General features: G+C 47.1%; 1 protein-coding gene across 1 annotated transcript; it reads left to right on the forward strand.

Moving 5' to 3' along the window:
* The first annotated feature begins 621 nt into the window (after positions 1–621).
* Positions 622–27,875, forward strand: BRI3BP (BRI3 binding protein). Its single transcript, XM_082853201.1, has 3 exons — positions 622–940; positions 12,714–12,816; positions 18,246–27,875. The coding sequence occupies exons 1-3, from the start codon at positions 740–742 to the stop codon at positions 18,665–18,667; spliced, it is 726 nt and encodes a 241-aa protein (XP_082709327.1). The 5' UTR covers positions 622–739; the 3' UTR covers positions 18,668–27,875.

Consider the following 27,875-nt stretch of genomic DNA (forward strand, 5'->3'; position numbering starts at 1 on the left):
GTTTTAGTGTCTTGATGATTGTGGCCTGGACCCGTCATTTCATTAAGGAGTGCAAACGGATTTTCTAATTTTCTAATCTCTTTCACTCCCTCCTCATTTACTAGCGGGACTTTCCTAAAAAGAACTTTCGGTCCTCGACTATTTTGTGACTCTGAAATAGAGTTCTTTGAAGAAGGGCAGGAGGGATGCTTAATGCTTTTCTTTTAAACATTTCAGAATGAATGAATAAGCTCGTGCCCATGCCATCGGCAACGGTGGCCAATTTTGGGGTGTCATTATAAATTCAGCGATATACAAAATGTTTACAGTTCATATTTTCCAATCAATTGCACTCGTCCTTGTTGGGGCTGTTTCCACTTTTACAAGCTTGGGCTGCTTTTTATAGAAAAGTTAAAAATAAAAATTATTTTTTAAAAAAGAAAAGGTTAAAGCCCCGCCAGGTCAGGGAAGACTTCCGGGCGGTGGGGGCGTGGAGATCATCAACCTCACAGCCTCCTCTCGCGCTCCGGCCAGGTCGCCGGCGGGTCCCGCGTCCGGGGGCGGGGCGCGGCGTGGGCGGGGCCTTCGAGCCTGTGCGCGCGGGGCGGGGCAGGTGGCGCGGCGGCGGCGGCGGCGGCAGCGCGGGCAGAGGTGCGGTGCTTGGCCACCCAGCGCGCCAACGCGGTCCCCGCCGGAGCCGCGGCGTCCCACTGTGCGGCTCTCACCCTTCTCCCGGACCCCGCATCCCACCGGCCCCAGGATGGGCGCGCGCTCTTCGGGCGGACCCCGGGCCCAGGCTGGGTTCCTGCTGCTGCTGCTGTTAGGGCTGCTGGCCCCGGGCGTGCAAGGGGCACGGGGCCGCGGCGGCACCGAGAAGAACAGCTACCGCCGCACGGTCAACACCTTCTCGCAGAGCGTCAGCAGCCTGTTCGGCGAGGACAACGTGCGCGCCGCTCAGAAGGTGGGCGCCGCGCCCGCGCCCGCGGTCACCTTGCCGCAGCCGTCGCGCACCCGGGGCCCGCCTGGGCCGTGCGCGGCCTCCGGGGCTGCAGGCCGGCCGGGGCGCGGGAAGAGGGGGGCCCGGGTCTGGGGCGGGGGAGCCCGGGCTGAGCCTCGGAGCCTTCCGCTTGCCGCCCAGGCCCTGCCCAGCCAGCGTCGGGTCTGGGGGCCGGTTCCGGCGCAGGGCCTCGGTGCGCCCTCTGTGCCACGCGGTACTTCTCCTTGGACCTTGCCCCCGGGGGTGCGCGGCCCGGGCCTCCTCTGGGCGGCGCTGACGCCGGCCGCGCCTCTCATTCATTCATTCAACACGTTTGAATGAGCGCCTACTGTGAGCCAGGCATCGTGGCGGCTGCCCGGTGCGGGGGGGAGGGGCGGGGGGCGCCCTGCCAGCCAGCCAGCGCCCGCGCCCTGTCCCCACGCTGCTGCGCTCTCCCCAGCAACCCCGAATTTCCCGTAACCTTGCACCCGACCCATTTCCCCTGAGCACCTGAGGCCCTCCTTCTTCTGCTTTGAAGATATTTAGGCTTTTTACTTTTTAAATTATTTTTTAAGAATGGGAGTAATGCAGTCTGCTCTGTTGCTTTGGCAACCTGGCACCGTAACAACCCTTTTAAGCACCTACTGTGTGCTGGGCCTTTCACTTGGAACGTTTTGTTTACTTTGGAGCTGTTGAGGAGCCTCAGACCCCTGGGGATGGTGTTGAGCGCTCCGGAGAAGCGCAGGGAGTTCTTTCTCCCTTCTTTGCCCTCGGTAGCCATTCGGGGTAAAAGTCCCCCGAGAAAGGCGAAGTGAATAGGGGGACAGTTACCTGTGGTCAGGCGGTTCCTTGAGTGCAGCCCTTACTGCTCTGCACCAGTTCCTTTGCTCTGCACCAGTCCTGGGGTTTTGGAGCGGAGAGAAGTTTGGGTTTAAGTTCCAGCTTTTACTGGTTAGCTTTGGGCAAGTGGCTTCACTTTTTTGAGCCTCCGTTTCTTTATTCCTTAAATGGGGCTAATGATAATATCCTCTTGGTTATGAGTTTGTAATTATGAATCGTTGGTACCTTCTTGGCCCAGAGTAATGGCAGAATCAGTGTGAGCTACTGTTGTTAGTTAATATCCTGGCCAAGGAGCAAATCAACATTGCGAAGCCCCGCTGAAAGGGCTTTCAGGGTTTAAAAAAAGTTTTCTGGTGCTTGAGGTGGAGGGGAAAGAAAAGAACATTAAAGCCCAAATCAGATTGGCTGCATATTCACATTGGATGAGGTGAAATACAAGTTAATTTGTTGGGAAAACTAACTTCTGACTACCATCTCCTATGGGTGCTCTGAGCCTCCGTAGAAGTTGTGGGTTCTGGCGGGATCTCTTTGTAGGTGGCCACGGAGGGAGAAAACAAAAACACCTGAGTGCAGAAAGGTGGCCATTCAGTCTGCCTGAGTGTAAGGGGTGAATCTGCACTTCCCTCCTGCCATGTGCCTGAGCCATTTGAAGGCAGAAATCATTCCTTTTACAGCAAAAAGAAGTGTGACTTTTTTTGAGGAGGGTAAGCACAAGTAACCCATGTCTTGGCCGACGGTCCTATCTGAGAATATAAGGTCCGCGGACGTGAAATACAAAATAGATACTTAAGAGTTTAATATGGGTTGGTGCCAATAAGACAGCTGTATTCTGGCAAAGAATCTGAGAATCTCGAGGTCAGAGCTGAAGTTTTGTGGTAAATGAAGTTTTGTGCCTTCAGTAGAGATGACAATAATACTAATTTATTTGTTCAGGATGCACCTTTTTTCCTTTTTTTTTGGCCAAGAGGCATGCGGGATCTTAGTTCCCTGACCAGGGATTGTACCTGAGCCCCCTGCAGTGGAAGCGCAGAGTCTTAACCACTGGACTGCCAGGGAAGTCCCCAGATGCGCCTTTTTAAAAACGATCTAATTGGTTTTATTCAGCAATTCATGAACTGGGCAGCATCCCTTCTAGCAAATAGGTGGTCCAATGTTCTAAGTCCTTTTATAGGTAGAGTAACTCACTTAATCCTTAGAACAGGCCTGTGAGGTAGGTACTATTAATGTTTCCATTTTACACATAGGGAAACTGAGGCACAGAGTGGGGAAGTGACCGGCTTCAGGTCAGACTGGGTGGAAGAGCCAGGATTTGAACCAGGCACAGTGGGTCTGGGGACCACACTGGTACCCTCACTGGTCTCCCAGCATCATGACCCTTCCTGATTCCCCTAATCATTGTGGCATCTAGAATGAGGCTGCCCCGATACTTCCTGCCTAGTGTAGCCTAGACCGGCCAGGCTTGGGGGAGATTGTTTTGTTAATCTTAATTAAAAGAAACTGGATCTGCTAGCGACTGTAGTTTTCAGCGAGCCAGACCTGCTTAGTGGGTTGTGAAGTTTGAGGGCGTTTAATGAAACACTCCATGTTCTATCTAGGACTTGTCTAAAGTTAACCCCTGACCTTCTTCTGGTTTGGAGCATGGGCCTTGCTCTCCAACAGACATGGGTTCGAATCCCAGCTCTGCGTCTCACTAGCTCTGTGACCTTGGGCCGGTTGCTTGACCTCTGTGTGTCTCATTTGTGCAAAGGAGGTAAATTGGAGGGTTGAATGTGATTAGTCAGGTTGCACAATACCAGGCACTTCATAAGCATTTAGTAAATGGTAGAAGATATTTATATAAGAAGGATTCGCCTGGTGTAATTTAGCGTAAGGAAGCACCGTCGTTCAACCTACTCTTGATGGCCAGTGTCTCACTAGTTTCCTGTCTTTTGCCACGTGAATCCTGGCTGCAGTCACGGTCCTTCTGTATAAATTTTTTGGAGCGCGCTTAGACAGGTTCATCTGTAAATTGTTAGAAACGTCATTGCTGAGCCACAGGATCTGTGCGTTTTAACATCTTTAATTGAAATATAATTGGTGCACTTTTCTGTGTAAGTTATACAACATAATGAATTGTCACACACCAAACACGCCCATGTGACCAGCATGTAGACCTAGAAAAGTATGGTCGAAATCCCCCTGCCCCAAGACAACCCCTCTCCTGACTCTGACAGCGTAAATTAGTTTTGATTGCCGTGTCCTTTATGCACAGTTCCAGTTCATGTACTTTTTTAGTACTGAGAGATATTACTGAATTGCTTTCCAGTTATACTCCCATCATACGTGTGATGGCTGGTTCCCAAACCCTCTCCAACGAAGTGTCAGTAAACATTTTGATTTTATTATTTTACTGTGAGATATCTGGTCTTTTCACTTATCCAGAATCCATTGGCGTCTTCTTTTCTGGGAACTGCTTTTTGTTTTCCTTTGCCATTATTGAACTGTTGGTCTTTTTTTTTTTTTTTTTTTTAAGAGGCTTACATTCTTTTGCTTTGTAAGCAAATATTTTGAGCAGAGTTACTTTGACACTTTCCAGTCTTTTTTTTTTTCCCACCAACATTCTAACAGCTTTATTGAGAGGTAGTTGACATAGACTACACATATTTAAAGTGGGACAAAAGTGTACACGTTGGTAAATTTTGCCATATGGATATACCCGTGAAAACATCACCACAATCAAAATAGTATTTCCTTTTTATTTTGAAAAGCTGAAAGAATTGAATAAGGAACAACTAGAAACTCCACCTGGGTTCACCATTCCCCCCCCCCAAACTGTTTCTCTTTCACTAACAGGCACACACATACACACTTTTTTTGAAAGTAAATTGCAGACATCATGACACTTTCTCCTATAAAACCATAATACTGTGGCCCCTCCACCCCAAAACTTAAATTTAGTACAATAATATTTTGTAATATACAGCCCATATTTGCATTTCCTTTATAGCTTTTTAAAAAAAAGCCAGCACCCAATCAACGCTTGTCTCTTTAGTTCCCTTTAGTCTGTCAAAGTCCCTTCACCCATTTGGGGGTAAGGGAGGCTTTTATGACATCGACATTTATGTCTTTTTTTTTAATAGCTTTATGGAGCTGTAATTCAGATACTATACAATTCATTCCCTGAAAGTTCAGTGATTTTTATTATAGTCACAGGGCTGTGCACCCATCACCACAGTCAAGTTTAGAACATTTTCATCCCCCTCCAAAGAAGCCCTACACTCATTAGCAGTCACCCCCCCTCCCCCAGCCCCTGACAACCCATCATCGTTGTCTTTATGGATTTGCTTATTCTGCGCGTTTCCCACAAATGGAATCATACAGTGTGGTCTTTTGCATCTGGCTTCTTTCTCACTCAGCATCATGTTTTTAAGGTTCATCCCTTTTGTAACCTGTGTCAGTATTTCATACCTTCTTATGGCTTTTTATTTATCCATTTATCAGTTGATGGTCATTTGGGTTGTTCCCACTTTTTGGATTCTATGAATAGTGCTGCTTTGAACATTCATGTGCAAGTTTTTGGGGTTTTTTTGTTGTTTTCGGTACGCGGGCCTCTCACTGTTGTGGCCTCTCCCGTTGCGGAGCACAGGCTCCGGATGCACAGGCTCAGCGGCCATGGCTCAGGGGCCCAGCCGCTCCGCGGCATGTGGGATCTTCCCGGACCGGGGCACGAACCCGTGTCCCCTGCATCGGCAGGCGGACTCCCAACCACTGCACCACCCGGGAAGCCCCATGTGCAAGTTTTTATGCGAATATATGTTTTCTGTATTTTGGAGTATGTACCTAGGAGTGGAATTGCTGGGTCATACGGTAGCTCTCAACATTTCAAGGAACCTCTGTACAGCTGTACCATTTTACGTTCCCACTAGCAGCGTATGAGGATTCCTTTCTCCCCATCCTCGCCAACACATGTTCTTGTCTTCCCCCCACCCCTTGGATGCATTTTATTTAGTTTATTTTTTAATTGAAATATAGTTGATTTGCAATATTATATTAGTTTCAGGTGTACAACATAGTGATTCAATATCTTTTTGGACTATACTTCAGTTATAGTTATTTTAGAATATTGGCTGTATTCCCTGTGCTGTACAGTATATCCTTGTAACTTATGTATTTTATACACAGTAGTTTGTACCTCTTAAACCCCTACCCCTGTCTTGCCCCTCCCCCCTTCCCTCTCCCCACTGGTAGCCACTAGTGTGTTCTCTGTATCTGTTTCTTTTTTGTTATATTCACTGTTGTATTTTTTAGATTCCACATATAACAGTTATCATACAGTATTTGTCTTTCCTTCTTTCTTTCTTTCTCCTTAACTTTTTAGCCACCCGGCGTGCAAGACCTTAGTTCCTGGACCAGGGCTCGAACTTGCGCCCCCTGCAATGGAAGCACGGAGTCTCATTTTATTTTATTTTATTTTATTTTTGCGGTACGTGGGCCTCTCACTGTTGTGGCCTCTCCCGTTGCGGAGCACAGGCTCCGGACGCGCAGGCTCAGTGGCCATGGCTCACGGGCCCAGCCGCTCCACGGCACGTGGGATCTTCCCGGACCGGGGCACAAACTCATGTACCCGGCATTGTCAGGCGGACTCTCAACCACTGCGCCACCAGGGAAGCCCTCTTTTTTTTTTTTATAATTAATTTTTATTGGAGTATAGTTGCTTTACAATGTTGTGTTAGCTTCTACTGCACAGCAAAATGAATCAGCCATACATATACACATATCCCCTCCATTTAGGACACTACATGCATTAAGTAGAGTTCCCTGTGCTCTACAGTATGTTCCCATCAGTTGTCTGTTTTATAGATGGTATCAATAGTGTGTATGTGTCAATCCCCGTTCCTCCCACACCACCCCTTTCCCCCTTGGTATCCATACATTTGTTCTCTACATCTATGTTTCTGTTTCTGCTTGACAGGAAGCGTGGCGTCTCAACCACTGGACCTTCAGGGAAGCCCCAGTTTTTGTCTTTCTCTGTCTGACATTTCACTAAGCTGGTGCAAATGGCAAAATTTCATTCTTTTTTATGGCCAAGTAGTATTCCGGGGTATGTGTGTGGTGTGTGTGCGTGAACCACATCTTTCTCCATTCATCTGTTGATAGTTGTCTGTCTCTTTTAGTGTAGCCACTTTAGTGGGGCTGACATGGTATCTCCGTGGGGTTGGGACAGGCCAGTTGACTTTTGAATTTTCGCACGATGCATCTTACCTGATTGCATCCCCAGGGTTAGATTGAGGAATTACAATTCCAGCAGGAATTCTACGCGAGGGTCTTGTGTCCTTGCTGGGGCAGCACATCAAGGCACAGGGTGTCGGCTTGTCCCATGACTTTGATCTTCAGTTGAGGCCTTCCGTCCTGGAGGTGCCTTTTCCCCTTTGTAATTCATTCGTTCAGGTGGTCTGCACGTGTGTTCCAGCACCTTCAGTTCACGTAACCTGCGTCTCTCATTGTGTTCCTCAGATGCTTGGGCAACCTCTGAACTGCAGAAACTCGCCCCTTCTCTGCCTTGTTCGTGAAGACACATGTGCCCTTACAGCCTGATTTCCTGGGAGCCAGTTTGCACGTGCCTGGGGGTGATAGGGGCGAGGAGAACTTAGGATGCGGGACGTCCTCCAGATTTAGGAGGAGGGTGATGAAACCCTGAGCTGGAGTAATTGTGTTTTCTCCCATAGCCATGGCCACGGCCGCAGGCCTCCTGAGTTGATTCACCTGAATCTCCCTCGTTTTAACTTTTCATCCTGAAAATTGTCCAACAGACACAAACAGGGAAAGAAATGTATAATGAACCCCAGTACCCATCACTCAGTTTTGCCATTTTTGTTACATTACTCTCCCCATCAAAAAAGTTTTTGAAGCCTGGCATAGTATTTTAAAGCTAATCCAAGTCATAATGGTTTACTTTTGAATACTTCGGTCTGCGTCTTTAACAGGTGAACATTTTGCAAAGATCGTAGCCATAGTACCGTCGTCACAGCTCATGACAATTCTTTTTTTTTAATTTATTTTTTAAAAAAGTTATTTATTTATTGGCTGCATTGGGTCTTCGTTGCTGTGCGTGGGTTTTTCTCTAGTTGCGGCGGGCAGGGGCTACTCTTCGTTGTGGTGCGTGGGCTTCTCACTGCAGTGGCTTCTCTTGTTGTGGAGCAGGGACTCTAGGCGCGCAGGCTTCAGTAGTTGTGGCACGCGGGCTTCAGTAGTTGAGTCTCGCGGGCTCTAGAGCACAGGCTCAGTAGCTGTGGCACACGGGCTTAGTTGCTCCGTGGCATGTGGGATCTTCCTGGATCAGGGCTCGAACTCGTGTCCCCTGCTTTGGCAGGCGGATTGTTAACCACTGCGCCACCAGGGAAGCCCCGACAATTCTTTAATAACCAACCCAAGTCCATTTTCCGATTTCCCTGATCGACTCAAAACGTCTTTATGCATAACTGCTTTGTTTGAATTGGGATATCCAAAGGCTACACTTGCGTTTCACTGGTCTGTCTTTTAAGTCTCTCTCTCTTCATTTTTATTTATTTATTTTCTCTGGCCTTGCTGCGCACATGTGGGATCTTAGTTCCCTAGTTCCCCAGCCAGGAATTGAGCCCGGGCCTCTTCAGTGAAAGTGCAGAACCCTAACCACTAGGCCACCACGGAACTCCCAAGTTTTGTTTTGTTTTAATTTTATTAAATTTTTTATTTATCATTAAAATTTTTATTGAGGTATACTTGATGTACAATATTATACAAATTGTACAATATTATATAAATTTCAGGGGTACAACATAGTGATTCACAATTCTTACAGGTTATACTCCATTGATAGTTATTATAAGATATTGGCCATATTTTATAGGTTGTAGAAAACATACAACCTGTGCCGTAGGTTCAGCTTTTCACCTGATTTCTGTGAACTGCTTCAGGCTCTGGGCTCCGCTGATCCCCCGTCTTAGTCTGCAGGGCTGCCGTGAGGAAGGACCACAGCCTGGGCAGCTCACACAGAAATGTATCATCTGGAAGTTCTGGAGGCTGGAAAGCTGAGATCGAGGTGCTGGCAGGGTTGGTTTCTCCTGAGGCCTCTCTCCTTGGCTGGCAGATGGCCGGCTTCTCCCTGTGTCCTCACGTGGTCTTTCCTCTGTATGTGTCTATGTCCCCATCTCTTCTTGTAGGGCCACCAGTCCTGTTGGATCAGGGTCCCTCATACTGATCCCATTTCACCCTTGCTGAGATTTGGAAGAACACGGTGCAGCCCGCAACACTCCCTGAGGGCTCCTGTGTCTTCACACAGACAAGCGAGCCAAGGAGCCACATTGCCCAAGGGGAAGCCACAGTGAGTGGTGCTAGCCCCCGGGGCAGAGAGTAAGTGTGGTTCCCACTGCTCAGTCCAAAAGGCCCACAATGGGTCTGTCCCTGCAACACCCTCTCCTGCCCTGGCCGGTCCCCAGGGTGGGCCTGACTTTCCTCTGAGCCAGGCCAGACCCTGGTTGGGCCTGTGGGTTTCTGAGCACCTGCTTGAAGACGTTTGTTAGGTGGGAAGGGGATGGCTCCGTTTGGAGAGAGGGCCGGACCTCCATCCTTGCTGGGAGCGCTGGGTTGCCACCCAGCAAATCCTCGGGTCTGACACAAGCAACCCAAGTAGCTCCCATGTCCCGAGGCCTTTACAGGTTCTTATGGCTGTCTTATCTTAGTTCCATTTTACAGCTGAGAAAGTGGAGGCACAGACAGGGTCAGCAACAGCAGCAACTGTTGTCTCTTCCTCCCCAGATAAGTACTTCCTCACACCCTTTCTAGGAGAGCTGGTGCCCTTGAAAAACCCGGTAGCTTTTGGTGTGGAGCTCTTTCCTCTTTCCTCCACTTGAACAAAATGTACAAGTTGCTACTTATTGGCAAACGTGTACAAATCACGCGTCCTTTAAAGAATTACGACAGGAGCAACAACGCGGTAGAGCCCTGAAAGGGAATGCTCTTTGGCAAGAAAGAGGAATTAAGTACCAATACATGCTGCAACACGGGTGAACCTTGACAATGTTATTTTGAGTGCAAGGAGCCAGGCACAAAAGGTCACGGATTGCCTGATTCCACTGGTATGGAAAGTCCAGGAAAGGCAAATCCATGGAGATGGAAAGGAGATTAGTGGTTGCCTAGGTTGGGGGTGGGAGGCGATGGGGAGTGACCGCTGACAGGGACAAGACTCCTTTTGGGGCGATGAAAATGTTCTAACGTTAGATTATGGGGAATTTCTAAAAAGCAGCTGTGAATCGCGCCTTTCAAAAACGGGAACTTTATGGTATGTAAATGATATGTCAGTAAATCTCTAACCAAAAAAGAATTATAACTAAACCAACACCAGTGTGCCTTCTCTCCAGGTGATGATACATTCTCTGAAATCCCCTCACCCACTGCCAAAGAGAGGGACGGTGACCCTCTCTTCTCTCAGACACACATACTTCCTCCTTTTTTTTTTTTTTACATCAACCCTTCCATTATTTTTTTTTACTCTTCCAGTTTAAAAAAACCTCTTTTTAGATAGGAGTACAGTTGATTTACAATGTTATGTTAGTATCCTTCCAGTTTTTAAATAGCAGCTTATTGAGGTATAATTCACATACCATACAGTTCACCCATTTAAAGTATATCGTTCATATATAATTTCCGTATATTCACAGGGTTGTGTAACCATCACCACAGTCAACCGTAGAACATTTTCATCACCTCGAAGAGAAATCTTTTAGCTCTCAACCTCTCTCCCTAACCCCAGCCACTGCTAATTTACTTTCTGTCTCTATGGCTTTGCCTACTGTGGACATTTCCTGTATTTGTGGACATTTCCTATTCATGGAATCACAATTTATGGTCCTTTGTATCTGGCTTCTTGTCCTTAGTGTAAGGTTTTCAAGTTTCATCCTTGTCGAAGCTCGTGTCAGTACTTCATTCGTTTTTATGGCTGAATAATATCCCATTGTGTGGATATGTCAGGTTTATCCATGTGGTCTTTAAATATACAAATCCCTTTGGTGCTTGCAGCTAGGAAATTGAAGGCTAAAAGGATGATGTCCTTGCAGAAGAGTCTTGGGGCCAAAGCTTCTGTTAGAAGATCAGGGACTTCCCTGGTGGTCCAGTGGGTAAGACTCCGCTCTCCCACTGGAGGGGGCCTGGGTTCAACCCCTGGTCAGGGAACTAGGTCCCCCATGCATGTCGCAACTAAGAGTCCTCATGCCTCAACTAAGACCCAGCGCAGCCTAAATAAATAATAAATTTTAAAAAAAATCGGATGTCAGTAGACATTTTGAACCTCTGTTGGGTGCGTCAAAGCATTTCACACAAATCTCATTTAATGCGCACAACCACCAGCTGAGATGGGTACTATTAATAACTCCACTTGTCAGGTGGAGCCCTGGTATATAACACATATATATTCTACCCATGGCCACCCAGCAAATAAGGGGCAGACCTGGGACTTGAACCCAGACAGTTAAGCTCCCAGCCCCGCATGCTGTCAGCCAAGCGACAGCAGTAGCACAGAGGTCAATGGCATCCTTTGCTCTCCTGGCCACTGATTCAACACTACTCCTCTTTCCCCCTGTCCTGGAGGATGGCTCCAACCAGGATATCCAATTTTAAATGCTGTAACCGATTCACTTCGAGGCATTTAACCTCGACACGTGAGCCTTGCAACACTCTGGTCCCCCCTGGGAAGGTGGGAATAACCTAGGTGCCCATCCATAGGGGATTGGATAAGCAGCTGCAGGTATGCCATCTTTGCAAAGAATGAGGCCTCTCTGTCCTGCCTGAAGTTGAATAATCAAGGCTGAGTGTTCCATGAGAAACACGGCAGAACTGTACACATATGCTGCCGTTTATGGGGGAAATATTTCTGCCATTCCTCACCCGGTGCATCTAAGAGAGGATCCGCAAGCGAGTGGTAACAGCGCTGCCACTGGAAGGGGGTTTGGGTTGCGGGGAGTGAGACTTTATACCATGTGTATAGAATATCACTTTTTTAAAAATTTGGCCGCACTGCACGGCACGCAGGATCTTAGTTCCCTGACCAGGGATTGAACCCGGGCCCTCAGCAGTGAAAGCGCGGACCCCTAACCATTGGACTGCCAGGGAAGTCCGAGAATATCACTTACTATTATTATTTTTTTAATATCACTTATTTTTTAAAAATACAACAAAATGGGACTTCCCTGGTGGTCCAGTGGTTAAGAATCCGTCTTGCAATGCAGGGGACTCTGGTTCGATCCCACAGGCCGTGGGGGCAACTAAGCCCGGGCACCACAGTGAAAGATCCCACGTGTCGCAACTAAGACCCAACGCAGCCAAAAAGATAAATTTTTTTTTAAATACAGTGAAATGAAGCTGCACCTCATATTCATCCTCGGAGAGCTTCAGTAGCCCTGGGTCCTTAAAGCTGGGATGGACGTGGCCTCTCTCCACTGTTTGCACACGCTAGGGAGATGCTGATGGGACTTGAGTGTGAGAACCACAGTTCTCGCCCTTCAGAGTTGCTCCCATGCAGCAGCGTCCCAGCCTCCGGGTGAAATAGGTTGGTTGCAGCACCTCCCACTGTTTAAAAATGAGAAATCAGGCAGAGACTTTGACAAAACAGTTGGCCTAAAAGGGCTCCAGGAGGAATCGGAGGTGGAGTGAGCAGCGTTGCAGAGAGCTCCCAGCTCCCCCGATGCATCCCTTCCCCCGTAGGAGGGAGATTTGTCTAGATTCGCTTGGTTCTTGGCACCTGGACACTTAGTCCCGAGCTCCGTCAGTCCCCTGGGCTGCTCGGCCAGTCCTGGGGTGGCCTTTGTCATCGGCCGGCTGTGTTTTCTCGTCCAAGTGTAAGCTTGGCCGGACTAGGCAGGAGGGAGCTTTGGCCGGGTCGGTAATGATCTCTCTCTCGTTTCTGCAGTTCCTGACGAGGCTGACCGAGAGGTTCGTGCTGGGAGTGGACATGTTTGTGGAAACCCTGTGGAAAGTTTGGGCAGAGCTCTTGGACGTCCTTGGACTTGACGGTAGGTGTGGGGGGCGTTCATCTGAAGGCACTGTTTCATTCTGGTGCTTGTCAAATTATGGGAGTGGTACCCACAGCGGGTGGCACAAGAGAAAACTAGGGGGGCAGTGAGGATATGAGAGGACCTTTTCTATTGTCATTGTTGCGTGTGTAAATAGCTGAGATTCCCAGATGCTATTTAGGATAAGGTGCAGGTGGGCAGTGCCAACTTGTGTGCCCCCAGGCAAACCACGGGGACTGGAGGTGGAATCTCTAGGTTGTTGGGGTCCGTAACCAGCTACTCCAGTTACTTAGACAGAAAGGGATTTAGTACAGGGAGTGCGGCGCTCACACAATCATCAAAAGGGCTGAAGGAGCGATGTGTGACCCCCCAGGGGGTTGCTGCCCTGGTCTAAGAATTGGACGGCAGCTGCTGGAACCCTTTGAATTCAAGCTCATGGCCCTGGTCCAATCTGCTGCCTCTCTCCAGGAAGCCTGCAGCAGTCTGTGTCGGGGTCCCCTAGACCATCCCCAGGTTCTGTGCATCTCCAGGAGGACTCCCGGGACCCAGCATGTGGTCGTACTCACAGCTGTGGTGTATTACAGTGAAGGACACAAAGCACAGTCAGCAAAGGGAAAAGGCTCACGGGGTAAAGTCTGGGGGAACCAGGCACAGGCCCCCAGAGCCCTCTCTCAGGGGGGTCACACAGGATACCCTTTATTCCCCGAATGAGGTGTCATCTACCAGGGACGCCCAATAGCGGCTCAGCCTCCAGGGCATTTATTGGCAGCTGGTCATGTAGGCGCTCTCTGCCTGCACCTTCCAAATTCCCGACTCCGCGAAGGAAAACAGGTGTCAGCGTGAACCGCACTGATTGTAAAAACCTCCAAGCCAGGGAGCCCCTGCTCTTGGTGAGAGGAGGGAGCCCTCACTGCAATGTGTATGCAATTCAATTCACTCAGCTCTCCAGGACGCTGACCAGGAGCCCCCAAGTTGAACTCAATTCTAACCCTATCTCCTTGGAGGTAGCATCTGATCCCACGGGTCACGGCCTCAGTCCCACAATCGGCCCCACTTCAGACACCAGTCACAGATCCGTGCTTCTGACAGACTAGTGTAGATCAGAGGTTCCCACGACCCCTCCACACTGTGGGTTCAATTAATTTGCTAGAGCCGCTTGCAGAACTCAGGAAAGTTTACTCACTGTCTGTTTACTCACTCACTAGATGACTGGTTTATTATGAAAGGATATAACTCAGGAACAGCCAGGTGAAGGAGATGCCTGGGGCAGGGTTGGTGGGCAGGGACTCGGAGCTTCCAGTTCTGAGTTCTCTTGTCTCCTTGGCTACTGGTGATGGATTCAACCTTCAGCCCCTCCTGGAGGTTAGAGGGCCCAAGCCTCTAATCATCTGGTTGGTTCCCCTGGCAACCAGCCTACCTCCTGAGAGGCTTTCCAGAATCAGCTGATTAACAAGCACAGGTGTGGGTAAAAGGGGCTGTGAATTATCAAGACACTTTTATTGCACTTGTCACTTAGGGAATTCCAAGGGTCTTAGGAGTCTGTGCCAGAAATGGGGATGGACACCAAATACATGTTTCTTATTATGCATCACAACCTCACACTCCAGAAATCCAAGTTCCCAGATGCCAGCCAAGGGCCCACCTTGCCAGCAGGTGTTTCTAAAGAGTGGCCTCAGGCCTGCTGGGTGAACTCTTCCCTGCACAGCTCCTGACTAGGGTCCCTTCTCAGCAAATCAGCCAGAGCAATTTTTTTTATTACTGCTTTTATAGTAGTGATTTAAAAAAAAAACAAAGAAGGCAGGTCAGGTCACTGTCCTTAAAGCTGCCCAGCGACTTCTTGCTGCACTTGGAATCGACCAGGTTCACACCAAGGACACTGCAAGCAGCAAGGATCTGCCCAGCCCCCATCCTGTTCTTGGACACCCTGGGGTCTTTGGTACCTTCTAGTCCCTCCAGGTGTTCCCTGCTGGGGGTGATCCTCCCAGCCCTTTGCCTGATCCCATCTTTCCCATGCTTGGGTCTCTGGTATGTGACACCTCCTTCAAGAGGCCCCTCCTGACTACCCTGTGTGAGGAACCTGGTCCTCAGTTCTCACCCTCAGCTGTAACATCTCCTTTCCGTGTGCGTGTGTTACGCATCTCCCTTCTGAGATCCCATGAGCGGGGTCTTGCCCACCTCCTCCAGGCTGCAACCTCGGACCTGGCTCTGCCTTGGCACAAAGGGGCCCGTCGTTAATAAGAATTGGAGGCCTGGGCTTCCCTGGTGGTGCAGTGGTTAAGAATCTGCCTGCCAATGCAGGGAACACGGGTTCGAGCCCTGGTCCGGGAGGATACCACATGCCGCGGAGCAGCTAAGCCCGTGCGCCACAACTACTGAGCCTGTGCTCTAGAGCCCATGAGCCACAACTACTGAGCCTGCGTGCCACAACTACTGAGGCCTGCACACCTAGAGCCCATGCTCTACAACAAGAGAAGCCACCGCAATGAGAAGCCCGTGCACCGAAACAAAGAGTAGCCCCTGCTTGTCGCAACTAGAGAAAGCCCGGGCGCAGCAACAAAGACACAATGCAGCCAAAAATTAATTAATTAATTTTTAAAAAGATATATAAATGGCCAAAAAGTACAAGAAAATGTATCAATACTACATTACTAGTGGTTCAACATTACTAGTCATTAGGGAAATGCAAATCAAAACCACAATGAGGGCTTCCCTGGTGGCTCAGTGGTCGAGAGTCTGCCTGCCGATGCAGGGGACACGGGTTCGTGCCCCGGTCCGGGAAGATCCCACATGCCGCGGAGCGGCTGGGCCCGTGAGCCGTGGCCGCTGAGCCTGCGCGTCCAGAGCCTGCGCGTCTGGAGCCTGTGCTCCACAACGGGAGAGGCCACAACAGTGAGAGGCCCGCGTACTACAAAAAAAAAAAAACCACAATGAGATATTAATTACCTCATGCCTATTAGCATGGCTATTATCAAAAAGATAAGAGATAACAAATGTTGGTGAGGGTGTGGAGAAATTGGAACCCTCGTGCACTGTTGGTGGGAATGTAAATTGGTGCAGCCACTATGGAAAACAGTGTGGAGGTTCCTCAAAAAACTAAAAATAGGGAATTCCCTGGCGGTCCAGTGGTTAGGACTTCACGCTTTCACTGCCGAGGGCACGGGTTCAGTCCCTGTTCTGGGAACTAATATCCCAGAAGCCATGCAGCATGGCCAAAAAAAAAGAAAAATTAAAGATAGAGCAACCAGCAATTCCACTCCTGTGAATATATCTGAAGGAAACAAAAACACCCTGTCACAGAGATGACTACACCCCCTTGTTCATTGCAGCGCTATTTACAATAGCCAAGATGTGGGAACAACCTAAGTGTTCATTGACAGGTGAATGGATAAAGAAATTTTGGTGTGGGCTTCCCTGGTGGCACAGTGGTTAAGAATCTGTCTGCCGGTTGAGGGGACACAGGTTCGATCCCTGGTCCGGGAAGATCCCACATGCTGCGGAGCAACTAAGCCTGTGCGCCACAACTACTGAGCCTGCGCTCTAGAACCTGCGAGCCACAACTACTGAAGCCCGTGCGCCCAGAGCCCGTGCTCCACAAGAGAAGCCACTGCAATGAGAAGCCCACGCACCACAATGAAGAGGAGCCCCCTCTCGCCGCAACTAGAGAAAGCCCGTGGGCAGCAACGAAGACCCAACGCAGCCAAAAATAAATAAAATTAAAAAAAAAACAACAACGAATTTTTGGTGTGTGTATATGTACAATGGAGTATTATTCAACCATAAAACGAAGGAAATCCTGCCGTTTGAAACAACGTGGATGGACCTGGAGGACATTAAGCTAAGTGAAATAAGTCAGAGAAAGGCAAATACTGTAGGATCTCACTTATATGTGGAATTTAAAAAAAACAAAACCTCATAAAATGAGAGATCAGATTTGTGGTTGCCAGAGACAGCAAGTGGGAGGCAGGGGAATTGGAGGAAGATGGTCAAAAGGTACAAATTTGCAGTTATAGGATAGATAAGTCCTGGGGATGTCACGTACAACATGATGACTGTAGCTGACACTGCTGTACCGTATAGTTGAAAGTTATCAGGAGAGTTAGTAGATCCTAAATGTTCTCAGGAAAAGGAAGAAACTTTTTTTTTTTTTTGTATCTATATGAGGTAATGGATACTAACTAAACTTGTGGTCATCTCGCAATATATGTAAGTCAAGTCATGCTGTACACTTTGAACTTATATAGTGCTGTATGTCAGTTATATCTCAGTAAAACTAGGAAAGAAAGCTGCATGCTGAAGTAGGATGTGTGCCTCTTTCAAATGGTTTGGTTAAAAAAAAAAAAAGGTATGTGACTAGAGATGGAGCAAAATGTTAACCATTGTTAAACCTAGGTGGTTTTGATAGGAGTATTTATTTTACTATCCTTTGAAATTTTCTATTTGAAAATTTTCTTAAGTCAGGCACAGAAGATGCAAGTCAGGCACAGAAGATGCAAGTCTTCCATTTCACTCCATTCTTTTTCTTTGGCGGTACGCGGGCCTCTCACTGCTGTGGCCTCTCCCGTTGCGTAGCACAGGCTCCAGACGCGCAGGCCCAGTGGCCACGGCCCACGGGCCCAGCCGCTCCGTGGCATGTGGGACCCTCCCGGACGAGGGCACGAACCCATGTCCCCCACATCGGCAGGCGGACTCCCAACCACTGTGCCACCAGGGAAGCCCTCACTCCATTCTTAGGATGGAACTTCATGTGTGGGTACCAGTTACAACTAGGTTTGACTGTGAGTAACAGAGACCCCAAATAACAGCAGCTTAAACAAGATGGAAGCTTATTTCTCTTATGTGAAAGTTCACAGGTAGGTGGTTAGGCAGGTAGGTGGCTTTGTAGCACATTCTCCTCGGGTCTGAGGCCCCTCCCATCTTATTGCTCCCCCATACGTGACCTCCCTTCCCTCATGACACAAGACAGCTGTTTCTATTCCAGCCATCACATCCACATTCCAGCAGGCAGAAGAAGAAGAGGTAAAGGGCATATTCCCACTACTTCTAGGAAGCCACCCCAAAACATTTCTGCTTACCTCTCCTTGACCAAAGCTTAGTTATGTAGCTGCAAGGGAGGCTGGGAAACGCCCTTATCCTAGGCAACCGTGTGCCCAGCCTAACGCTGGGCATTTGTTACTATGGAAGACAGGAAGAAAGGAAATTGAAGGGCAGTTTTCAGGCTCCGCCCCACCTGAAAGGTGTTTCAAACCCACGATATGACAGCGTTGCCCTGTCTTTTCCCAGGACTTGGTATAAAGGCTAATGAGGCAGCCAACTTTAATTCCTTGGGTGTAGCAGAGGCGCAGCCAGTGAGCTGAGCTGCCCACCCCCAGCTTGCAGAGAACCCCCTGACCCCGTGTAACCGGCTGCTGTCCCTCTGTTCTGTCCTGCAGTCTCGAACCTGTCCCAGTACTTCAATCCAAGCTCGGTGGCCAACAGCCCCACACGTGCCCTCCTGCTGGTGGGCGTCGTCCTCCTGGCCTACTGGTTCTTGTCTCTGACCCTGGGCTTCACCTTCAGCGTCCTGCACCTGGTGTTTGGCCGCTTCTTCTGGGTGGTGCGGGTCATCCTGTTCTCCATGTCGTGCGTGTACATCTTGCACAAGTACGAGGGTGAGCCCGAGAACGCCGTGCTGCCGCTGTGCTTCGTGGTGGCCATCTACTTCATGACCGGGCCCATGGGTTTCTACTGGCGCAGCAGCCCCAGTGGCCCCAGCGTGGAGGAGAAGCTGGAACAGCTGGAGAACCAGGTCAGACTGCTCAACATCCGTCTCAACCGAGTGCTGGAGAGTCTTGACCGCTCCAACGGCAAGTGACAACCAGCCAGCCGGCCGGGTCCCCTCCTCCCAGCGCCCTCTCTCCGGAAGCAAAAAAGAAGAAGAAAAAAAAGAACGCCAAACCCCAAACAATCTTAATAAACATGTCTGAGCAGGAGAGTGGCGCTTTGCGAGGGTGTTTCCAGCCACGTGTCAACTCTTAGGACATCTTCCGAGAAGAATGGGACAAGATCGTTGGTGTAGAACTACCCACCAAGTGTCATTAGTGGAAAAAAATCTTTTTTAAACAAAGGATATAACCATATTAGCTATACAGGAAGAGAAGTTTATCTGTGCATAGAGCATAAAGTTAATTTTTTCAAGCATTTAAATACACCTTTTGTAAGGTTTTTTAACACAGGCAGATGGAGTTAAGTTTTAATAAACTTAAAACTTTACATGGAGGGGAAGAAATTGCTAATTTGACCTTTTGGAAGAGTTTCAAGGCAAGCATTTGTTTTTGCAGCGTAGGGATTGGTGGGTGAGGTCTGTGTGCAGTCTTTTCAGGTTCCAAAGCTGTGACCTTCATTTCACGTTGTTTTTCGTGGATGTCGATTTCATGAATGTTGTCGCTTCTGAATGTGGGCCATTGGGTTTCAAGGATGAAACTAAACATCTTTTGGATCCTAGTGACCCCAGCCAAGCCCCCTTCAATCCTATTTCTAAATGAAGAAATCACTATTTGTAGAAAACCTAAGATTTTTTTCCTCCTTCTGTACTTTGATGTATCTTAACCTCAACATTTTGTAAAGGGAAATTCAAGGACCGGGCAAAGAAGTGTCTTTGGGGTTTGATGCCGGGAGCCGCCTGGGTAAGCTTATTCAGGAATCTATTTGATGTCCTAATTTCGCCATTTGCCAGCTACGTTGATACAGGAAAGATACACTCTCTGGGGTTTTTTGTTTATCTGTTTCATCTCGGTTTTGGGTGACTCAGGACCTTAGAAGGAAAACCAATAGCAGCTAATAACATTTTCGAGTCTGTTGCTGCTTATAACGCATTCTCAGGAACAGTAAGCAGGAATAAGCCAGACTTGGAGAAGATCTGAATTATTTTTCCTGAAATTTTTACGGTACATGTGTTAGGTGCTTTTTGCCTGGAGTCTGGGGTGACCTCATTTTTAGCTGGTCCCTAGGGGCAGAGAGAGGTGTGTGCAGGGCAGACAGCTGTGGGGTCCTGGACAAAGGGGGCTTTGCAAGGCTTGGATCAGGGGCTAGTGGAGATGCCCCTTTCTGGGTACCAACAAGCACAGGAGGGCAAGGAAAGGATGCTGCCAGGGGTCGTGACTGTCTTTCCCTGCCTACCTGCGTCGTGCCCTGGCAGCCCCCTCACAGGAGCCCCTCTACGCAGGTTTGCAGAGACCCCTGTCAGATCAGGTAGGACCAAGACCTTTTGGTCCAGGTATCATTTGGGGGAAAACTCAGCTGCCTGCCAACTCCTCGTGTGCCGCCTTTCTGTGACGTTTTACTTGGGGTTACAAGTACCTGGAAAATGGAAGCAAATGTTTTCTGAGGACGTTTATGAAACTTCTGTTATTAAGGTGCACAATAACGGGACCCAAACTCTCCTGCATTCAGTTCGCTTCCTGAAACCATGTTCTCTAGAATTTGCTTGGGCAAATCTTTACCCATGGGCATTCGGCCCCCGTGTTTTTTGCATTGAAACCGTTCCAGTTTTGTCAGTTAGATATTTACGGACAAATCTATTTTAGCGCAGGGTGTGAAGAACTCCAGGGAGGTCATCTTTGCCCTCCTTCCTTTTGTGCATTTAGCTTCTGTGTATCCGGCATATTTAGGTATTTTCTCCTGTTAGCCAGAAGGGAAATTGACATTCTCTGCGCAAAGCTTTTAAGTCTTAAATTACGGATCTGGGTCTAACATCCACTCTGTTCTCTCACCCACCCTCACACATGGAAACCTGATGGGCACTGTGCTGTACTGAGATCCAGGCAGGAAAACCATTTTAACTTCTAGTAGATCGAGGGAGGCTCACGTGTCTAGGTGCTGGTGGACTCAGGCCACAGCATCAACTGGAGATTGCTGTCGAGAATATGCACCTTGTTTTCCAGATTGGCTAAGTGTAGGCTGTGAAGCCAGTTTTATAGCTCAGTACACTCAAAGGGATGGAATGATGTCTTTATTTTTAACAAAAGTTAAATAGTTAATTAGTTCACTAGAGGTATCACTTCAGGGTAGAACAGTCCTTGAAATTCTGATAGAAATCATGGGTGTTCGATCTGAATAACGCCTGCTTTTTAATGCGTAAATTTGACTTTTGCTTGGGCGTGTTCTTAACCCCAAATAATTTGGGTTTTTTATTTTTTTTGCTTTCTCCATTCCATGGAAGCTTGTAGGGTAAGCTTCCTTCCTCATCTCTTCCTTTTTTCTCTTTTGTACATGGAGAAATGTATTTTTGTACCATATCTCATACCTTGAAGAGGAACCTTTTTTATATCTTCAGGGCTGTTGAATATATTAGCGTAACACATCCTTCAACATGGTATGTAAACATCCTGACGAAAACTACTGTGGATCTCTGTTTTAGTTAAGACTCAGTTTTTTAGATATCTTCAAGTCATCAATGTTAATTGCCCAGTGCTTCAGTATCACAGTAAATACCGAGAACAGAAAATAGTCCAGAAGAGAAAAAGGACCAGCTACCTCCAGATTGCTGGATTTCTGTGGGTGTTTGGGGATAATGTTTGGAGCAATCTCTTCCTTGACATCCTAGCAAAGATGCTTTCCTGGCACATCAGCCTTCTGTAAATATATTTTCCAGTACCAATCCGCGTTACCTGCCTTCCGGGTTTTTTGGTTTGCTCGTTTTTGTTTTGGTACCCCACGTCACTTCTGGTAGCAAAGTGCAGCAACAGAATTTCCTGAAAGCTAGCCTTGTGACTTATGCCAGGGGTCTTAACTTATGAAGGTGACCGAGTGACAGCACCGAGAGAGGTTAGTGCTGTTGAAAGAAGGCTTTTAATACCCACAGTTTCCTGGAGGCGACAAGCATACCATGCCACGTGGGACCACAGGAAGCCTGATGCGCGCAGGGTCAGGAAGCAGACGGAGGGGAACTGGGTCTGTGCTCTTCTGACTGTGGTGGGAAGTAGCTAGTTGGGGACATCACCTGTTGGAACTAAGGGTGAACATGTAGGATGGGGTCAGTGCTTGGGAGGGTTATAATAGGACTTTTGCGCACCCACGAGGGCTGGCTTGCAGGAAAGATGCAAATCACTTTGGTCGTTAGTCTGGCCCTGTGATTCAGCAGCCTTCTGGTTAGGAATAACATGTCAGATGTCCAGTGCAGAATCTGAAACATGGCGAAGACACCTTCTCACTAGTGGGAATCCCGCTTTACTTCATCTCCATGCTTCCGGCTGCTTCTTAAGATGCTTTTGAGGAATGATACCTGCCTTACAACGTGACACCTGAGCCCTTCTCCCTGATGGGTTTTGAATTGGCTGATTTAATCCCAAAACCAGCTCTCCCATCCAGCCAGCTCACTTTAAAAGGAATGCCTGGGACTTCCCTGGCGGTCCAGCGGTTAGGACTCGGTGCTCTCACTGCCGTGGCCCTGGTTCGATCCCTGGTTGGGGAACTAAGATCCTGCAAGCTGCTCGGCGCGGCCAAAGAAAATTAAAAATAAAAGGAATTCTTTAAGGTCCTAAAGGTGTCAACCTGCTCCCCCAGCTTTTTAAAATAAGACATTGTCGTTTTTGTTTATGGCCATTTGAGTCGTTGAACCTTTCCTCCTCACTTGTGAATAAGAGAAGTATATATTTTCGCAGGATCTAATACAGTACCCTTAAAATTAGTATTGGATGACCAGCAATATGATGTATAGTATCGGGGATAAACAAACCTTGTCCAGCGTACTCAATTCTGTGCTCTGCTCTTCATTGATTCCTTGATAGGTAGGAGATACCCCAGGACCAGTTTTTCCCTGGTGGTGGCGTAAAAAGCCGATCGTCCTTTGCACCGTCTACTGAAGATCTGCGGCAGCTAATGTTATTATGAACCATATGTTCTGATGTCTTTTTGCATACTTAAAGGTTTTATTGTAGTGTCAGTTTAATATCCGCATGTGTGTTAAATCTTTGAATACTGTAATTAACTTGATTTCTTGTGGTGGTGATTAGCTCTCACTTAAAATCCAGCGAAGCAATTATTTCCCTCTTAACTGGAAATCATATTTGTGAGGTATGGTACCCATCATCCACAGCGTATTCATGAGTCAAATTTGTATTTTGTGTATCTGGTTATAAAGTTTACGTAGCATTTAATTTGATACTATAAATCCACTTGATTTGAATATAGTGGTGTGTGTGTGTGCGTATGTGGTGTGTGCGCACTTTAGTTTCATGAGCCTTGGGAAACTGATTCTACAAATATCATAAATAGACATAAATGTATAAGGCTTATTTTTTTGGCAGAGCGATCCGTACGTCCCTCTTATTTATTAAATCACTGGCTTTGGTGTTATGTAGAGATATTTGTAGACCGATTTCAGAACAGAATTAAAATATTGTGAAAATTACAGCTTAATAAATGTTTATGGTAATTTTGTTGTACAGACTTCCTAAATGTATTTCATTACTTCCAACCAAGCATTTGTGGAGTTTTCCCAATCTTGACCTGTAATGCTGATTCCATGATTCCGTTCCCCAGTCCAAGGAGAGTCATACAATCTTGAATTTAATTGTTTGATTGGAGGTAGTGTTGCCACATAAAATACAGGACACCCAGTTAAATCTGAGTTTCGGATAAACAACAAATGCTTGTTTAGTGTAAGTATGTCCCGTGCAATATTTGGGACACACTTACACCAAAGGAAAAACAAAAAACAGTTGTTGCTTATCTGCAATTCAACCGGGCATTGTATATTTTTATTTGCTAATTCAGGCAATCCTAGCAGGATATAGCAACTGATGTACACACCTCCACCCCATCCTGAACTGGAATGCTTTTGTGGGTACTAAAAATTGTTCCCTAGCCTTAGCAAACATTCAGGAACAAATGTAAAAGGAGAACGGAGACGTTAACTACACTTACGACCTGAGAGTATTGCTCCTGGGAATATTTATGTTGCAGAGAAAATCTCGCAGGGGTCTCCAGGGGACAGTTTGAGGCCAGTCATGGTGACGTTATCTGGAGGCCCCCTGGCTGGCCCAGCACTGGGAGAGCGAACAGCAGGGACCTCACACCATGGAGGACAACGCAGCAGTGAGTCACAGCATCAGTGCTGGGTGAGAAAGTGGGGACGGGAAGGAGGAATGACAACATTGCCCATTTGAGTGAGTTAAATACATCTGATTAATCATTTTGCAAGAGTACATTAAAAAAGACATATCCGCGCACCCCAGTGTTCTTAGCAGCACTACTTGGGATAGTCAAGACACGGAAACAACCTAACTGTCCATCGACAGATGAATGGATAAAGAAGATGTGGTACATATATACAATGGAATATAGCTCAGCCATAGAAAGGAATGAAATAATGCCATTTGCAGCTACATGGATGGACCTAGAGATGATCGTACTAAGTAAGTCAGAGTCAAATATGATTCATATCACTTATATGTGGAATCTAGTAAAAAATTATACAGATGAACTTATTTACAAAACAGAAACAGAATCACAGATCTTGAAATCAAACTTATGGTTACCAAAGGGGAAACGGGTGGGAAGTGATAAATTAGTAGATCGGGAATAACATATACACACTACTGTATATAAAATAGATAGGGAGTGGTTAGGATTTGGTGCCTTCACTGCTGTGGCCAGGGTTCAATCCCTGGTGGGGGAACTGAGATCCCACATGCCTTGCGGTGGTGGCCCAAAAAATAAAATAGATAACTAATAAGGACCTACCGTATAGCAGAGGGCACTCTACTCAATATTCTGTAGTAACCTATATGGGAAAAGAATCTGAAAAAGGACGGATATGAGTATGTGTCTGGCTGGTTCACTTTGCTGTGCACCTGAAACTAACACAGCAGTGTGCATCAGTGATACACCAATAAAATTTTTAAAAAAATAATAATAAAATGTGGCTACTAGGAAATTTTATTTTATTTACTTATTTTTTTTTTTTGGCCCTGCCGCACAGCATGTGGGATCTTAGTTCCCAGACCAGGGATAGAACCAGCACCCCCTGCAGTGGAAGTGCGGAGTCTTAGCCACTGGACCGCCAGGGAAGTCCCTACTAGGAAATTTTTAAATTACACATGTGGTTTGCATTTGTGGCTTTCATTGTATGTTCCCCAGACCTCACTGAATTATATAAACAGTGCTGGAACAGGGCCGACTTCAGTCACTCAGGTGCTCATTACACTGAAGCATAGTGGTGGGAATGCCTGGCTCTGCGGGCTTATGTGGCCCCTGGGGAGGGAAGAAGTATGACTTCAGGGATCTTTATGCCCAGCAGGGGCTCAATGCATATTTGTTGGGAAAGAAATGAATCTTGTAACTCAGGACAGTAATGCATCTGCACAATACAAAGTATACTTGAGTCTGGGCCTAGAAATTGTCTCATCCTAGGATAATCTACCCTGATAACCCTCAGGTTAATCAATTCCAGCTTGACAGTGGTCCTCTGTCCTGCACACCATTGTGGAATGGCCAGAGCATCAGATAAAGATGAGGCTGGAGGATTTCCAGTTATCGAGCTGGAATTAGAGAAATGCGGGGGGTGGTCCTAGGGAGCGATGATGTGATTTTCTGATATAATAAGAAATATATATTTGGTCTTCATTCCTGGTTCCTGACACAGAGCTCCTAAAATCCTTGGAATTTCCTGAGTGATGGGGGCGAAAGGGGCGTCTTTTGCTATTCGTAACACGCCCTTTCAACCTTACTGGAGTTTATGCTAATGACGTGGCTCTCGGCAGGCCCCAGGATGGGGGCTGGCTGCCACAAGAACCAACAGTGCAATTAGGGGATTGGAATTTTCAGCTCCCCAGCCCCTAGCTTCCAGGTTGGGGAAGGCATCCTTGTACCGGGAGGATGGCGCACCCCCATCTCCACTTGGACAAGAGCTCCTATACTTGGGACCCTTCCAGACCTCGCCCTATCTGCCGCTGGCTGTTCATCTTTATCCTTTGTCACATCCTCCGTAATAAACTAGTGATAGTAAATAAATCTGTTTCCTGAGTACTCTGAGCTGTTCTAGTGAATTATTGAACCTGAGGAGGGTGTCATGGAAACTCTGATTCGTAGCCAGGCTGGACAGAAGTGTGGGCAACCTGGGGACCCACCTACTTTTGATCTGCATCTGAAGTTAGGGGGGGACAGTCTTGTGGGACTGACCCTTTAACCGGTGGGGTCTGCACTAACTTCTGGTAGTTGGTGTCAGGAATACTTAATGTGAGGGAAAACCCCACGCATTTGGTGGTCAGAGTGTTCAATAGTTTTCTCTTAGATGAGTTTTAAGACCAAGGGTCCCACAGGTTGACGTGAAAGGTAACAGGAGGGACTGCCCCGGTGGTCCAGTGGTTAGGACTCCACACTCAACTGCCGAGGGCGTGGGTTCCATCCCTGGTCAGGGAACTAAGATTCTGCAAGCCTCACAGCCTCACACGTGGCCAAAAAAAAAAAAAAAAGGAAAAGAAAGGTAACAGGAGGAGAGGGTTGGTGATTACATGGTCCCTGTAAGTGACAGCAGTAATTCTCATACACAGAGCCTTCTGTGTGTCAGCTCTGCTCTACCTGCCCTGGCTTGTTGAAGCTACCCACCCTCTTTGCCAAGAAGGGATTATCTCTGTAATACAAACGAGAAAACCCAGGCTCAGAGACGTTGAGGAAGACTGCCCAACATCAAATGGCAGAAGTCATTATACCCTTTATGGTCTCTCTCCTGGTGAAGTTGTGGCTTTCGAGGTTTTTTTTCCAAACTTGTATCAGTAAAGATATTCATTAGTCACCAAAACAATGACTATAAAAGATGACAACCAGAAAACCTCAAATAACAAGCATCTTCTCTGTGCTGAAGAGTGGCGGCTGGGCGTAACGATAGATAGTTTTTGTTGTTTTACAGTTTACCATTTTCTGAGAAAATTTAAGACTTACAACAAATTCTTGTTTCGTATGTAGCTCAGAGAGGTTAAGCTCCTTGGACAAAATGGCACAGCTAATAAGAAGTGTGGGGAGAATATTACTTAGCCATAAAAAAAGAACGAAATCATGCCATTTGCAGCAACATGGGTGGACCTAGAGATTGTCATACTAAGTGAAGTTAAGTCAGACAGAGAAAGACAAATCTCATATGCTATCACTCACGTGGAATCTAATTTTTTTTAACAAAGTGATATAAATAAACTTATTTACAAAGCAGAAACAGACTCACAGATTTCGAAAACTAACTTACGGTTACCAAAAGGGAAACGTGGTGGAGAGGTCAGATAAATTAGGAGCTTGGGATGAACATACACACACGACTAGACATAAGACAGATAACCAACAAGGACCTACTGTAGAGCACAGGGAACTCTACTCAATATTCTGTAATAACCTGTATGGAAAAAGAATCTAAAAAAGAGTAGATATATGTATAACTGATTCATGTTGACGATACAGTGGAGATATATATATATATCTGATTCACTTTGCTGTACACCTGAAATTAACACAACATTGTAAATCAACTATGCTGCAATAAAATTTAAAAAAAGAAAAGAAGTGTGGGGAGCCGGGACCGAAACTCAGCACTGCAGACTCCACGTCCAGTTTTCCACTGGATGGAGTGTGCGGAGGCATAGAGTGTGTCCTCAGTATCATCAAAGTTTACGTATCACAAGCTTTTCTCCTGACAGTTGGAGAACGTATAAATGCATGCATTTGGTCATTCTCCCTCCATAAACCTCCCTCTTAGAGCTGCTTTTGCTGCGTCCCATAGGTTTTGGGTCGTCCTGTTTTCATTGTCATTTGTTTCTGGTACTTTTTGATTTCCTCTTTGATTTCTTGGTTATTTAGTAGCATATGGTTTAGCTGCCATGTGTTTGTATTTTCTACAGTTTTTTTTTTCCTGTAATTGATATCTAGTCTCATAGCGTTGTGGTCAGAAAAGATACTTGATACGATTTCAGTTTTCTTAAATTTACCAAGGCTTGATTTGAGACCCAAGATATGATCTATCCTGGAGAACGTTCCATGAACACTTGAGAAGAAAGTGTATTCTGTTGTTTTTGGATGGAGTGTCCTATAAATATCAA

The sequence above is a fragment of the Leucopleurus acutus genome (assembly GCF_964270905.1).
Source record: "Leucopleurus acutus genome assembly, chromosome: 13".
In the NCBI taxonomy this organism is placed as follows: domain Eukaryota; kingdom Metazoa; phylum Chordata; class Mammalia; order Artiodactyla; family Delphinidae; genus Leucopleurus; species Leucopleurus acutus.